At 46.6% G+C, this 14,501-nt stretch overlaps 3 protein-coding genes across 3 annotated transcripts; 2 read left to right on the top strand and 1 right to left on the bottom strand.

Annotated features, from left to right (window-relative positions):
• The first annotated feature begins 381 nt into the window (after positions 1 to 381).
• On the top strand, positions 382 to 3,447 carry Lime (Linking immunity and metabolism). Its single transcript, XM_017171928.3, has 3 exons — positions 382 to 683; positions 753 to 2,899; positions 2,969 to 3,447. The coding sequence occupies exons 1-3, from the start codon at positions 672 to 674 to the stop codon at positions 3,000 to 3,002; spliced, it is 2,193 nt and encodes a 730-aa protein (XP_017027417.1). The 5' UTR covers positions 382 to 671; the 3' UTR covers positions 3,003 to 3,447.
• A 2,610-nt stretch (positions 3,448 to 6,057) lies between these two features.
• LOC108078229 (uncharacterized zinc finger protein CG12744) lies at positions 6,058 to 7,302 on the top strand. The gene is made up of 3 exons (XM_017171930.2): positions 6,058 to 6,250; positions 6,588 to 7,054; positions 7,116 to 7,302. The coding sequence occupies exons 1-3, from the start codon at positions 6,248 to 6,250 to the stop codon at positions 7,150 to 7,152; spliced, it is 507 nt and encodes a 168-aa protein (XP_017027419.1). The 5' UTR covers positions 6,058 to 6,247; the 3' UTR covers positions 7,153 to 7,302.
• A 905-nt stretch (positions 7,303 to 8,207) lies between these two features.
• Positions 8,208 to 13,580, bottom strand: Sec24AB (Protein transport protein Sec24AB). Its single transcript, XM_017171927.3, has 10 exons — positions 13,110 to 13,580; positions 10,904 to 12,385; positions 10,720 to 10,846; positions 10,155 to 10,654; positions 9,862 to 10,087; positions 9,181 to 9,803; positions 8,887 to 9,119; positions 8,733 to 8,830; positions 8,539 to 8,677; positions 8,208 to 8,471 (listed from the first exon to the last, which is right to left on the bottom strand). The coding sequence occupies exons 2-10, from the start codon at positions 12,359 to 12,361 to the stop codon at positions 8,360 to 8,362; spliced, it is 3,516 nt and encodes a 1,171-aa protein (XP_017027416.1). The 5' UTR covers positions 12,362 to 12,385; positions 13,110 to 13,580; the 3' UTR covers positions 8,208 to 8,359.
• Positions 13,581 to 14,501: the final 921 nt, after the last annotated feature.

Raw genomic sequence — 14,501 nt, 5'->3', positions numbered from 1 at the left:
CCTTTTTACCTGTTTTCCCTTGACATCCAAAGAGGTAAAAAAGACCATAAATATCCTTTCTAGATAACAAAAGGGAAAGCCATGCCAAAAAATATCCTTTCCAGTTTTTTTTTTTTCAAATTTCTGAACGAGTACCTTAATGATCGGAATACAATAAATCAATATAATAAGTACTTTACGAACACTGTCATGGTGAATTAATATAGAAACATTAATGAATGTTTAATCGCAGTTCACATCTTATCTGCTTAAGCTGCGCTCGCTCAGCATTCGGAAAAGATTGTGCTTCTAATAGCCCAGGGAACAAACAGACCCATTTAGTCCCGTCTTATCACCCAAGGCGAGCGAATTCTTATTTTCAGTCTCGCGATGGAAGTCGAACAGTAAGCAGCAACGACGGCGCATGCACACACACTCGCACACGACAGCTAAAAAAAAAAGGAGGAAAAAAGGACCGAGAAAATAGCGGGACTAAAGATAAGGGCTCGCACTCTCCCTTTCCCACTCAATCGTCACGCCGTAACGCTCGCACGCGCAGTTGGAGTATAAAACCAAACGAAACGGGGCCTGCAGGTCATTCTTCTTCCAACCGCCGGGCCCGTGACCTCGTGTTCTGTTGTGCGCCGATTCTCGATCTAGCTTAGCTTTCTGGTTCTGAATTTATAGTGGATATGGACAGCATGGTGAGTCTTTGAGTTTTGAGATCCAATCCGACAGCACCACAAGTTGTCAAAATTCTCGCAAAACCCAAGAGCGCAGCAGCACATCCGTCGGATAGGGACAGTGACAGTGACAGTGACTTGGAGATAATCGAATCAAAGTCTATGGATAACCATTCAGTGGCATCTATCCTGGCTCCGCGCAGGATGTACACCCAGGTCCCGTCGGCGCTGGCCACACCTCCGCAGTCGCCCTCGGACGATGGCTGGCCCCCGAATCAGGCTGCGGAGATGCCTCTGGTCACGGATCTTCTGACCCGCAACGGGCAGCTTAATGTTCCGCCGGGATTCGTGCTGTGTATACCGTGCTATCTGTGCAAGCAGCCCTTCAACGACATCGAAACCTTCAAGGAGCACCTCACGCAGCACGCGGCTGAGATCCACGCTTGGCACACGGCGCAGGAGCAGGCATCGCAGAATCCGGCAATGCCGCCGATGCAGCCGCCTACTCAGCCGATGTATCAGCCGTTTCTTCCATGGCCCATGGAGTTCCCCCAGCAGCAGCCTCCTCCAATGGTCTCAATACCAGGTCCCGGTCCCATTCAACCACCTATGTCAATTCCCAACCAAATGATAATGGATCAGCCACCAATACAGTTTCCCATACAACTGCATCAAGAAATGCCGGAGTTTCCAGGGCATTGTCCCGTCCATCAGCCACAGCCAATGGAGTATCCCATTCATCAACGCCTGCTCAGGTCAGTTCCTCTGACACCCCAATCGCCGATGGAAATGATGGAACAGCAGTTCAGCTACCAGAAGATGCCGATTCCTCCGCAATATCAGCCACCCATGGAGCTTCGCCATGAGCCTCATTTCATGATGCAGCAGCCGGCACCACCTCCAGTTGAGCTTCAACGAATAGTTCTTCAGAAGCCGACAGAAGCTATGGATAGACATAGGCCAACGGTGCAGCCACCTCAACCCATGAAGCTTCGCCATGAGCCTCATTTCATGGTGCAGCAGCCGGCACCACCTCCAGTTGAGCTTCAACGAATAGTTCTTCGGAAGCCGACAGAAGCTATGGATAGACATAGGCCAACGGAGCAGCCACCTCAACCCATGGAGCTTCGCCATGAGCCTCATTTCATGATGCAGCAGCCGGCACCACCTCCAGTTGAGCTTCAACGAATAGTTCTTCAGAAGCCGACAGAAGCTATGGATAGACATATGCCAAAGGAGCAGCCACATCAACCTTCAGAGGAGCATCTGGAGGATCAGTTCTCCATCGAAAAGCATCTGCACATTCCCCCCTCCATGGAACTGCAACGCATAGTCCTGCAGAAGCCGATAGAAGCCCTGGATCGGCATATGCCAAAGGAGCAGCCACCTCAACTTCCAGATGAGCATCTGAAGAATCAGTTCTCCATTGAAAAGCGACTGCACATTTCCCCCTCAATGGAGCTGCAATGCACAGTCCTGCCGATAGAAGCCCAGGATCGACATATGCCAAAGGAGCAGCAACCTCAACTTTCAGAAGAGCATCCAAAGGATCAGCCCCAACAGCCGGTTCCATCGCCGATTGAGGTCAACGAAAGCAACTTCCCAGAGGCACAATCTCGAGCTCAATCCCCAGAGGAGCATCAGTTAGCCAACCAACAGCTAAAGCCGACTTCACCGGAGCTTCTACAGAAGTCAAGCAAAACCCCGTACGAACGACATAGTGGTCGTTTCCAATGCGAGTGGTGCGGCAAGAGGCTGAGTTCCCGCCAGTCGGTGAGGTATCATCAGAGTCGATTCCACTTCATGGAGGATCCACCCATCTACGAGGTCAGCAAAAACGTGCAAAAGCACTTCAAGTGCACCACCTGCAAAAAGCGGTACAAGCGTCGCACCTTCTTGCTGATGCACATGAAGATCAAGCACGGAATATGTGGAAGCGAAGCTACTGAGACTACCATACCGCCGGCCACAGTTGAATCACCAGTCGAGGAGTCACCAGTCGAGGAGTCTCTACCCTCGCCGGAACGACCCTCGTCGCCATCTTCGTCCGAGGGGACGCGACGGGAAGTGTGGAGCACCAAAGTCTTCAATGCTGTCGCCGCCGCTAACTACAATCCGGCCACAGAGCCGGCGGCAAAGTATGTGAATCCGCCACGTCAGCAGTCCGAGCTGCTGGAGTCTACTTTCGCGGCAAAGCCAAAGAGAGTGTACCCAATGCGCTCGCCATTCTTCAACCCGTAGGTTCCCAGATAAGCCTTATCAGCCGCCACGGCCCACTGACTTGTCTACTCTCTCTTTATTTTCAGCGATCTCTGGCTGGACTGTGATGCCTATTTCTAGGGAGCTCCAAGCCAATCTCAGGAATATCTAATATTCAGGATGAAATCAGCGTCGTCTTCCAGCGGATGTCAGCAGAGCTGTCCGCTTCTCTGAAGATTTCACAATAAAATGAAACTTTCAAGACCCATGCAATGGACTCAAAGCTGTATATAATTTCATGAATACACAAACATTCAGCTTCGTAAGGAAAATGTTTAGATGCCTCAGCACTTTGGATATCGAGTTCGAGCCCTGCGATGACTATAATGTTTATGACACAGATAACGATCGATTTTCGATGAGCTCAGCTAAGAAATTCGAGCCGTTAATTGCTCGGGTTCCTATGTATTAAGTACGTTATGTACATCTGTATGTATATATTTATCTGTACATATATTTTACATATATATTTATGTATAAGAATTAAGCATAAAGAATGAGAATAAGAATAAAGATATGATACATACACAGTCGGCCAAGCAAAAAGTCGTTGCTACTACGTCCTTTCTTGATTTACAACGAGACAAGGGTACTTCACATCGGTAATCTTGCTTTACATATTTACATATAGTCCTCGACGTATTATGTGAACCCCCGCGGAGTGTGAATTGTCAGTCGTTTGTCCCACACATGTTCCTTATCGCTGGGAAACATATGTACATATGTATGTACGTATTGGCAAATATTGATCAATGGCGTCCATCCCATCAATATACAAAAATATGGGAAACACTTGGGAACATATGGCGATATATGTACATACATATGTTCGTATGTATGTACATATGTATTAAGAGTGTACATTCGTACATATTTGTTTCTAATGTTGAAGCGTTGCTTTAGTTAAAAATGTGTTATCCTGCTTCTTCAGATAATAACGGAAACGTTTTTATAATAAAAAAAACAACAAATCGAATTTATGTAAAGATGTACATATGTACATATGTATGTATGTATGTTCTTAGGTACGGTTCTTATCTTAAAAGCAAACATTAAACAAGAAAGGAAATTTACTTTGGCACAGTTTGCAAATTGTTCACTATGATGAATACATGTGTACATAGTATTTACATATATGTACATACATACATATGTACATATGTACAACGGCTCCCCATAAAGATCTAAAAAATAGGCGTTCCTAGACACGATATTTCGTGTCAAATTTTCGTAAGGGTTGTTTTTGACTACGCCCCTACCTATTTATGTACAATCGTGGACATAAGTATTTTGACACAGATTATGGCTATATTCCAGCGCGTGTCTCTTTGTACTCGTACAAGTTACGGGATCCATTTCACTTTCCAGTAAGAGATTATATTTAAAACTTTAATAGCGTAAAAGATGTTACTGATAAGTAAATTAACTTCTTTGCTAAGTCACGTGATGTGAGAGATCATGCATTTTTGGGTGGCCAAAAATATTTTGACATTGCATTCAATCAGTTCTCATTTGTTTCGTGTGCGTTAAAAACAGTTTATTGTTATTTATAACTCCAGCTTATAAATCTTTTAGCAGCTTTAAAAACATTTTTTGTCAATTTTCCTAATTTCTGTACCGTTATTTAATGAAAATATGGGTAAAACACGGGAGCTAAGCCAAATCCAGCAAAACAAAATAGTAATTAAGTACCACCCAGGTATTTCGGTCCAAAACCTCAGCATATTTTATAAAGTACCCCGACAAGCCATTTACTACCAAATAAACAAACATAAACTGACAATTTCGACGGATAATTTAGTCAAAAAAAGGGCGACCACGCAAGACTACGCCAAGACAAGATCGTCTAATCCTTTTAAAATTTAAAGATAATGTCGTTATTATACCTAAAGCAGCTTCAATGGAAGTTCAAAACGATAATGATTTTTAAATTAGTAGAAAAACAGTTGAAAGAAGAGTTAAAAAGGCTAACTTTGCTACTTTGTGGCCCGTCAGATACCTTTCATTTCACCTAAAAATGAGTTGAAACGATTAGCCTTTGCCAAATCATTTGTTAACAGCCTCAATCGTTTTGGGAACAAATTTTGTGGACCGATGAGAGTCCTTTTGAGTACCATGGTTAAAACAAAGAAATTTACTGCAGATTACCAAAAAATATTCGCAAGAAAGTGCGGCCTAATCGGCTAATCGTTTCAACTCATTTTTAGGTGAAATGAAAGGTATCTGACGGGCCACAAAGTAGCAAAGTTAGCCTTTTTAACTCTTCTTTCAACTGTTTTTCTACTAATTTAAAAATCATTATCGTTTTGAACTTCCATTGAAGCTGCTTTAGGTATAATAACGACATTATCTTTAAATTTTAAAAGGATTAGACGATCTTGTCTTGGCGTAGTCTTGCGTGGTCGCCCTTTTTTTGACTAAATTATCCGTCGAAATTGTCAGTTTATGTTTGTTTATTTGGTAGTAAATGGCTTGTCGGGGTACTTTATAAAATATGCTGAGGTTTTGGACCGAAATACCTGGGTGGTACTTAATTACTATTTTGTTTTGCTGGATTTGGCTTAGCTCCCGTGTTTTACCCATATTTTCATTAAATAACGGTACAGAAATTAGGAAAATTGACAAAAAATGTTTTTAAAGCTGCTAAAAGATTTATAAGCTGGAGTTATAAATAACAATAAACTGTTTTTAACGCACACGAAACAAATGAGAACTGATTGAATGCAATGTCAAAATATTTTTGGCCACCCAAAAATGCATGATCTCTCACATCACGTGACTTAGCAAAGAAGTTAATTTACTTATCAGTAACATCTTTTACGCTATTAAAGTTTTAAATATAATCTCTTACTGGAAAGTGAAATGGATCCCGTAACTTGTACGAGTACAAAGAGACACGCGCTGGAATATAGCCATAATCTGTGTCAAAATACTTATGTCCACGATTGTATGTATGTATGTACGTACATAAGTCTAACTACCTGTTCAAGAGTGTAAATATTGAGGATTTACAGCCCCGCCCAGCATGCAATGACCCAAGAATTTTTCCCGTTCGAAATAATAGCTAAAATACAGCTGAAAGTGCATCTCTGATCCCTTGCCACCCTCTCTATTTTGTTCATAGCGGAGAGGGAAACACAGTGAGAACATAAAAAGAGAGCGCGCAAAGTCAGTCTTGGAAATATAACTCGTATAGTGTAGAAATTAATTTAAATTTCAACCAAGAACCAAGACGAGCGGTTGTCGATTTCTCAGGGCTTAGTTAGGCACCTGCACTAAGAAAACAAACAGAATTAACGGAAGAAGCCAACATACCAGCCAATAAAATGGTAGTTATTTTCTAGATTGTGCTTTAAATACATTTAATAATTAAGATTATTGTGTATATTGATCGTTAATGCTTAATTAATGAACAATAAAGGGGAATATTTTTAAATGCAAGGTCGTGTGAAATTATGATAGTATGCATACACATACATACATACACATTATGCCGCTAATTGATGTTACAAAATTCCGGACAGGAATCTATAAGAATAATATAAAATCGTGAAAAGTGTACACATAAATATATTATTAAATATCTTCAGATATCAAATATCATTCCTTAATTTAATCTAAATATGTACGTTTTAACGCGATATTGTTTTCTTTCCTCTATTTCAGCCACCAGAAATGGACTCAGGGATGTGCGAGTTCTCCTGGATCAGCCTGTCGTGCCTGTTGTGCGAGCAGACTTTCGGCTCTGCCGAGAAACTGCAGGACCACCTGATCGTCCACTTTCCGCAGCCGGTAGACAGGAGCCACATCTGTGACATCTGCGGACGTGGGATGCGATCGCCGCTGGAGCTGCACCAGCACTACAATCGGTACCATGAGGCTCATGTAACTAACACCGACGAGGGCCAGTTCCAGTGCCAGTTGTGCGATAAGGTTTTCCTCCTGCAGGACTATCTGAATGTGCATGTAAAGATCGAGCACTCGAGCGAGGGTTACCGTCCAGCGGAGATGTACTCGGCGTGCGCGAAGCCCTACCAAAGCCATGAAGACTTGACCAACGACGATGAGGATAATTCAGTCTTATGTCCACCCCCAAAGCGGAAGTATCCACCACGCTCGCCCTTCTTTAATCCGTGAGTTCAGAATGTCTTCGAAATGTGAGATTTCCCCAAAGTGAAACTTATTATTTTTCAGAGATCTTGGCCTGGACGGAGTCGGCACCTTCTGGTGATGACTTATCCAACTGGTATATATATTTTCTCCTATTAAGCCATTTCCCAAGCATTAGCCAGTATTGCGATTAGCTTCGGGAGTTGATCACCGAGTGATTCTCCGACAGCACAACGAATGTGTAAATAAAACCCGTTGCCTTATGATTTAATTAAAATGTATTTCGCTTTATATCTTGATGCACTCTCGTATGTGTATAAAGTATAGTACATATATGTATATATGGTTTTCTCGATTAGTTTGCTTCGTCTGGGGTTGTAGAGGGTTGGGGGGTCTCTTTATTGATACAGTACAATAATCCTTCTAAGCTTAATACATTCACTTTCAAGCAGTCCGTGTCCCATCAATGCAATACACAATACCAAATCTGTTCCCGTACACATTCGTTTGAAAAATAAGTTCACTAACTACAGTGTCGCGTACCGACTTAAAAGTAATAGACTATTATGAATGTGTTTCATCTGGATATTCCGAAAATAAATACTACTGATAACAGCAAAACATAAGGTGTTGGGGGAACAAGCGATAACAATGAGAGTAGGTGCAAAGACCTTATACTAACAAGATGCATGACGTCCCCACAGTTGAATTGCAATATGCACGTAAATAGACCGCTTAAAATCTGGCTCTAGAGCGCTTTCTCGTTTTCAACAAAAACTCCTTGGGCTTTACTCATCTTATTATTGTAAGGTCTTTGGTTAGCAGAATGCTCTACTAAGCCGCAGTTGGAACGAAAAGAAGTCGCGTTAAATTATAATTTACAATAGTGTATATTTCGTTCAGTTTATTGCGTTTAACATAGCTATAATAAATAACAGTGCAATCCGCTTGCCTGGGAGCTCTACTGACTGGTTGGCTTGGTTGGTTGGCTAGCGGGACTTTGACTAATGTGTGTTCTTCGCGCAATTCCTACTGGCAACGATATCTAGTTTCGCTTGTGACAACTGCCTTCTTTAATTGATTTAGTTTTATTTTTAGTGCAATAAATCAACAAATAAATAAATACATGCACTTTAAAATTACTACCTAAGCCGCGAGTAGAGTGGGGAAAGGGTAAGGGTCTCGTCTCGGTCTCGGTCTCCGTCTCCACAGTGTTCGCCTGCATCTGCTTCTCGCTTCTAGTCACCAGAGTCTCGGAGCCTTATACGTTCTGAGAAACTCATACTTATGTTGCATACAATAGTGGTTGGGGATTCCCTGCTTATGTACTATTTAACCTGAGCCCGAATGTGTTGCAAAAATTCATAGTATGACAAACTAGAATCATTGCGATCGTCGGATAATCTCTCGATGAACTGGCCCTTGGCCGTGCTCGTGTCCCTGTGGATTCGGAAAGGGAAAATTGAGAATAAGTTGACCCCCCACTTCGAAGCTCTTTGCAGCTTACCTTATTATCTGCACCAGGGCCGAGTAGGGCTTGTCGTAGTTGAGTCGCAAAATAAAGCGCTTCAGCACGTCGTTCTCGTTGCTCACCACATTTGGCAATCCGTATACATAGTCGCCCAGCTCTGCGGTGGAGCTGATGCCTGAAATTGAATGAAAATGTAAGTGGTGATCTGGCCAGAGGTTCCACTGACTTACCCAGCACCGTCTCCAAGACATCTGACGGCACATTAAGTCCGACGTAGAGCATTATCAGCGTGCCGCAGTCCATCAGAAATATCGATCGGGAGTCCAGGCTGTAAGTGAAATCTTTCAGTTATCCGAATGGGCTTCTGGGATGACCAGAACTTACTGCTCCGCTGATAGCTGCAGGCGCGGCAGCTCCGGTAGCGGCTCGTCCTCCTCCTCGTCGTCGTCTTGCGTCGTACTACTGTTCGAATTGCGGGCGTGGTAGATCAAAGCATCGATCTTGTACAGCTCCGGGTAGACGTACTTCATCAGCTGGTCCAGCGGCAGCGTCTTCATGCAGTCCATGGCGAAGACCCGATCATCCAGCCGCGTACTGGTGCCCACGCGGAATGCGGGCTACAGGGAAGGATTGTTTAAGAGAGATCTCCTCCGAATTTCGAATATTTTCTGAACTCACATGCTTGAGCAGCCCGAGGATATAGAGGGGCAGCAAGGCCAGGCTGCGCGGCGCTATAAGCTGACCAGATTGGCCGGAGGGCAGATTTTGTGCAATCTTGAACGAGTTGAACACGTCAATCGTGGCGTTGATGAAGGCGTCTCGGGCGTCCGACAAGTTGGAGGCCACCGAACGATCCACTGCCATTTTGGATAGTAGCCCCACAATGGCCTCCGTATCCGCCGAGTGCATAACCTCTGGCAGAGAAGCAGTCACCGGCAGGCACACCGTGTGCACCCTTATCCTGCGCTCTCCCTCGCTGTTGGTGTACAGGAGCGCCGCTTGGAAGCAGATCGTCTTCACGTCCGTGAGGCTCTCGTCGTAGGAGATCTGCATGCCGTAGCCGGCATCTGGATTCACGTTCGGCAGAGACAGCAGATCCGTGGAGCGCACAAAGAAGTTGCCGTGGAATGTGTGCACCTGCAATCCGCGCGTGCATCGGATCCGCATCACCGCCTCAAAGCCGATCTTGCGGGTCAGGTAGCGCTTGAAGCACGTCCGGAACGAGTCCACCATGTGCGGCTTGGTCTTCTGGTACAGCGGGAAGTGGTGCACGCAGCCGCCGCTGTGCTTACTGATGCCAGCTGCAAGGTAGAAAATATGCTTGAGATGAGGGGTTACTGGGTATTCTGGGCTACTCACAGATGGTGGCCATGTCGCTGTACTGCTGGTTCATCAGGAAGAGGTCGCAGGCTACCTGGTAGCCAGAGCACTCCAGAGCAAAGCGCTTGTAGAAATCGGTGGCCGGATTCAGGTGGGCCACGTCCTTGGCCGAGCGGTTGTTGGGATCCTCGCGTGGCTCCAGGGCTCCAGGTCCCTTGTTGGGAAGGCACGATTGAAAGACGGTGATGCGGCCGCCAGAAGCTTGCTGCAAAGATTTGAGCTTTCGCTTTAGTTTCTCTTTTACATTTACATTCCCCAGGCAGGTCACTCACCATTAGCTTGAAGGCTACCTGCAGAGCAGCTCCCAAGGCGGAGCCCGGATCGTGGGTGTGGGCAAATCGCTTGGGCAGCTGCTTGAGTAGGTCTCGCACCAGCTCCTTGCATTCCTTCAGATTCACCAGCAGACTGTCCGGACGCGGCAGGAAGGGGTCCTCGATGTCCAGCAAAGTCATCTCATGCGGCTGGTTGAGACCCTCTGCCATGCTGTAGAAGTGCACGAAGCTGTCGAAGCAGATGAAGCCCACCTGGGTGCGGGCATCGCCCGGCATCTCGTCCAGGTGCCGGTTGAGTACCGCGCAGGCGGCCTCCAGATAGCCGCTCTGCTGCGCAATGATCGAGACATCGAAGAGGAACAGGTACATGGCTGGCTGCGGCGGACGCAGCATGTACTCCGAGGGGGCGATGAACTCAATGGTGCTGGAGCGCACCTCGGGCCGACGGGTCACGTCTCCGTACGTTTTCGTGGCCGGATCGAATTGGAAATCATCCGGCACTGCAAGGGCAAGGAATTATTCATTTGTTCTGATTTAATTGCCTATTATTCCTCCAGTGACTTACGTTCGTTGACGCGATAGCACAGATTGCACTTCCACATTTTGCTGTCCACAAAATAAACAAAGGGATTGATGTAGGTGCGGCACAGGCGGCAACGCACAATGTTGATGCACTGAATCACGGGCAGGCTCTGTGGAAGATCGTTCGTTAGCAAGATTCAGATGAGTATTCGCCATCCTGGACTTACATTCACATCGCGGAAGGGATGAATCACAATGCCAAGTGGCAGGCGCGACTTCTGCAGCAGTGAGTTGCTCTCGGGGATCTTGGTGAGCGTGCAGCGCATTATGCTCGGGCTGCAGTTTATGGACTCGTGGAACTGGTTGTGCAGCACAACCTTTGGCGGCGGAAGCGTTGCCGGTGACAGGATATGCCGGTTTTGCATCAGGTCGATGGTGTCCTGTCCCCACAGACGGCTGAATCCCTGCTGGGCCACGTTCAGCGGAGCGGGAGAGCCAAACGCTGCTGGTCCTGCGAGCTGTGGCTGTACTGGTAGTTGTTGTTGTCCATAGGCTTGGGGTGGCGCCTGGGCCTGATACTGCAGTGGTGCTCCTGTGGGCTGCGTTCCGAACATTCCCGGCGGCGGAGGCTGCACTGCAGGAGGCAGTGGCTGCTGCTGCAGAGGGGGAGGATAAGCCTGAGCGTAGGGGCTCGGCTGCTGGACCTGCTGCGTTGGAGGAGACTGAGGGGATTGAATTCCTGCTGGCCAAGCAGTTCCCGGAGGGGGCGCCGCTTTCTGCGGATTGTTGTTCTGCTGGTTCTGCTGCTCAGTGCTAGGCGGAGGCGGCACTCCATAGGCAACCCTCTGGCCAGCTAACGGTGGCGCAGGCCTGTCGGGTGTCGCTGCAGTTCCGAACATCTTTGACGGGAGTGGTCCCAAGTTGGGCGGCTTCTGTCCACTAAACGGCGATGGCATCACGTTTGGGGCTATTCCACTGGTCGTTCCCTTATCATCGATGAACTGAGGTGGACGCGCCTGGGCCATAGCTACGCCCAAGCTCCTGTAATCCTTTTGCTGCGGATACTGTTGCTGGGGAGGCAACGCCGACCCACTGCCAGTAGCTCCATTAGTCCGATTCGGGATCAAGTTTAGATTCTGCATGCTGTTCGTCAGATTGGCCACAGCTGGTTGTTGTTGTTGGCTGGTTGGTAGGGGAGATGCGCGCGGTGGGTTGCCTAACGCTGCAGCTACAGGTCCTTGGCCATATGGTTGTTGTTGTGGCTGTGCTCCCATTGGCCGTGGTGACGCTGTTCGCGAGGAGTTGGCGCTAGACGCTCCATTGCTGCCATTGGTGATGGGTCCGTTGACATTGGCATTGGTGGTCGGAGGCGGACGCAGATGAGGCGGCAACGTGCTTGGTGGCACCGTACTGGGTGGCAATTGCAAAGGAGGAGGACCACCAACAACAGCGGACGTGGGTGGCAAGAACTTGTTGGCTGCTGCTCCTGGATAAGCTCCTGCTGCCGGTGGCGCCTGCTGGAACTGCTGTGGTTGCTTTTGCGCTAGATACTGTTGCGCTGCTGATGGAGGTGGCTGCGGGTGCTGCTGTTGGCCTGCTCCTGGCAGACCGTTCACCAGATTGTTGCCGTTCAAAGGGACCGGCGCATGGGCGGGAGGCACAAAGTTTGGGTTGTATGCCGACATGCTGCTAATTCATATGCTTGCGTTCTGAAAAGATGGAGAGTAAGGTTTAGGTTAGACGCTATCTTATCACCCGAAGGTTGCTGCCGACATTCGACACTAAAATTTAAGTTTTATCTTATCGTTCAATGCCGAAATACGAGTTACATGCGCGACGCCCCGCGGAAGGTGCTGAGCCGAACGTACATCTGATAACCCTGCCCCAGATCAGTCTTGGGGGCAGGTAATTGCACGCGTATCGAGTGGAATGTGGAAGCTATCGCCTCCGTCACAAAGGTACATACATATGCAAATACGTTTGGCAAATGTTTACAGAAGTGTGTGCGCCGTTGTCTACGTCAACAGTAAGTCGGAAATAAGCTGGAATTGTATCACATTCGGCTGTTTAAACAGCTTCGACAGCAGCCAATTGGTGGGCTCAGCCTCAAGAGCTCCGGAGAGCACAGACTGCGGTGCGTGTGTGTGTGCGCACGATGTGCTTGACCTCGTCAGCAGAAGCGATCGCTAATGGGTGAGCCAAAGGCCAACTGGGCGGGGGTGCCTTTGACCCAGTTGGCTGCGGAAGCAGGAAGGAACTGCTGTCTCCTCTGCCTCTGACTCAGGGCCCCCCCACCAGATAACAAAGCGAATTTTTGATGACGTTGTAGGGAGTCAGACCCAGCCCTCTCCTGCTGCCCGCCCTCACTGAGGCCAATTAGTTGCTATTAAGCCGTATCGAGCGTAGACTCCATATCAAATAATCACTTATCACCTTTCGGAGCAGTCTCCAGTGGCATGTACACTGTGTAGCTCTTGACCGACCACCAGCACTTGCACTTTGTAGTTGCTCTTCTTCTTCCGCCCTTGATTGGCGATTTTGCTGCGGGCGCACGTTGACTGCGGGCCTTTTCGCTTTTCTTTTAGTGAAAACACACGCGCGAGCTTCTGGATCTGCTGGCTGGACACTTTTCCTGGGGACTGGCTTCAGTTCCTGGAAGGTAACTTGCTCCGAAAACGGGAATTAAACGATTTTCACGGCACTTTTCGTCACTCTCTCCGCTCGGAACTCGTCGCCCTAACTCTTGTTCTGGCACTCTTCGCGTGCTCCGGATGGCTTCGAACACTGCCCGGTTTCGACGGATGCTCTGGGGCGGGCGTTATGTATCTTAATTATATTATTAAGAAATGCAAACTTTTTTGCATTTTCAGAGAACAAAAAATTTTGAGGCCACGTCAATTGGAGTGACCAGACCGCGTCAATGCGATTAAAATGAGGGATTTTTGCCGATTCCAAGGGGGTGGAAGTTATCGATTGCCGATGTCGATTTCGATTAAGGGTAGTTGGGATTTGAATTTGGAAAGGCTTTGATTTACTTAATATTTGATCTCATTAATAAAACATTAGCTTGCTGTAAGAACAAATCGCTTTATTTTTGCAATAATCGTATCTGGGCTCCATTACAATCAATTGTTGGGGTATTTTGCTCTATTTCTCGTTTAACACGTTGGTTAAAAAGGAATTCGAAAAAATATATACAAGGTCTGTGGGTGGCTACAGGCGCCCATTTCTCCGGGGAATCTAGTTTTGTTTAGTCTACGGGTTATCTAGTTCGTTAAATATTTACTTTAAATAAATATCGAAGCGTATTTACTTTTTTCGTTTCATTTGCGTTAACTTTGAGTGAGAGTATTTGGTAGCTTTGCAGTGGGTGTAGTGTCTGTCTTGTAGATTGTAAACTAAATTTAAAGGCTGTTGCGTCTTTGATTGGCTTAAAGAGTTGGTTTGTGGCTTTTTTGTTTGCTATTTATTACAGTATATAGTATAGGTATAGTGTGGGTTTCTGCGGGACTTGTGGCGGATTTGTTAGTAAAGCTTTATTCTCGTTTGTGACATTTGTAGAATTCGAAACATAATACTAAACGTGTAATTGTATTTGATTTAAGAGCTATGCGATCGGATCAATCGTTGTGCACCGTGTGTGTGTGTCTTGGGGTGTTGGGAACAAGCGTTAAAGGCAGTATCCTATTCATCCGTCAGATACGCGCGTCTCGGTATTGTATTTCGTCTATAGCAGAGTCTTTATTTCAAAAATAGAGTTTCTATCCTTAAATCACTATTCACTTTGTAATCTACAACTTTTGATATATCCCATTATGTGTGCCG

This window comes from Drosophila kikkawai, chromosome 2R (assembly GCF_030179895.1).
Source record: "Drosophila kikkawai strain 14028-0561.14 chromosome 2R, DkikHiC1v2, whole genome shotgun sequence".
Classification (NCBI taxonomy): Eukaryota; Metazoa; Arthropoda; class Insecta; order Diptera; family Drosophilidae; genus Drosophila; species Drosophila kikkawai.
The sequence above is the reverse complement of the archived record's forward strand: the minus strand, read 5'-3'. Positions and strand labels throughout refer to the sequence as shown.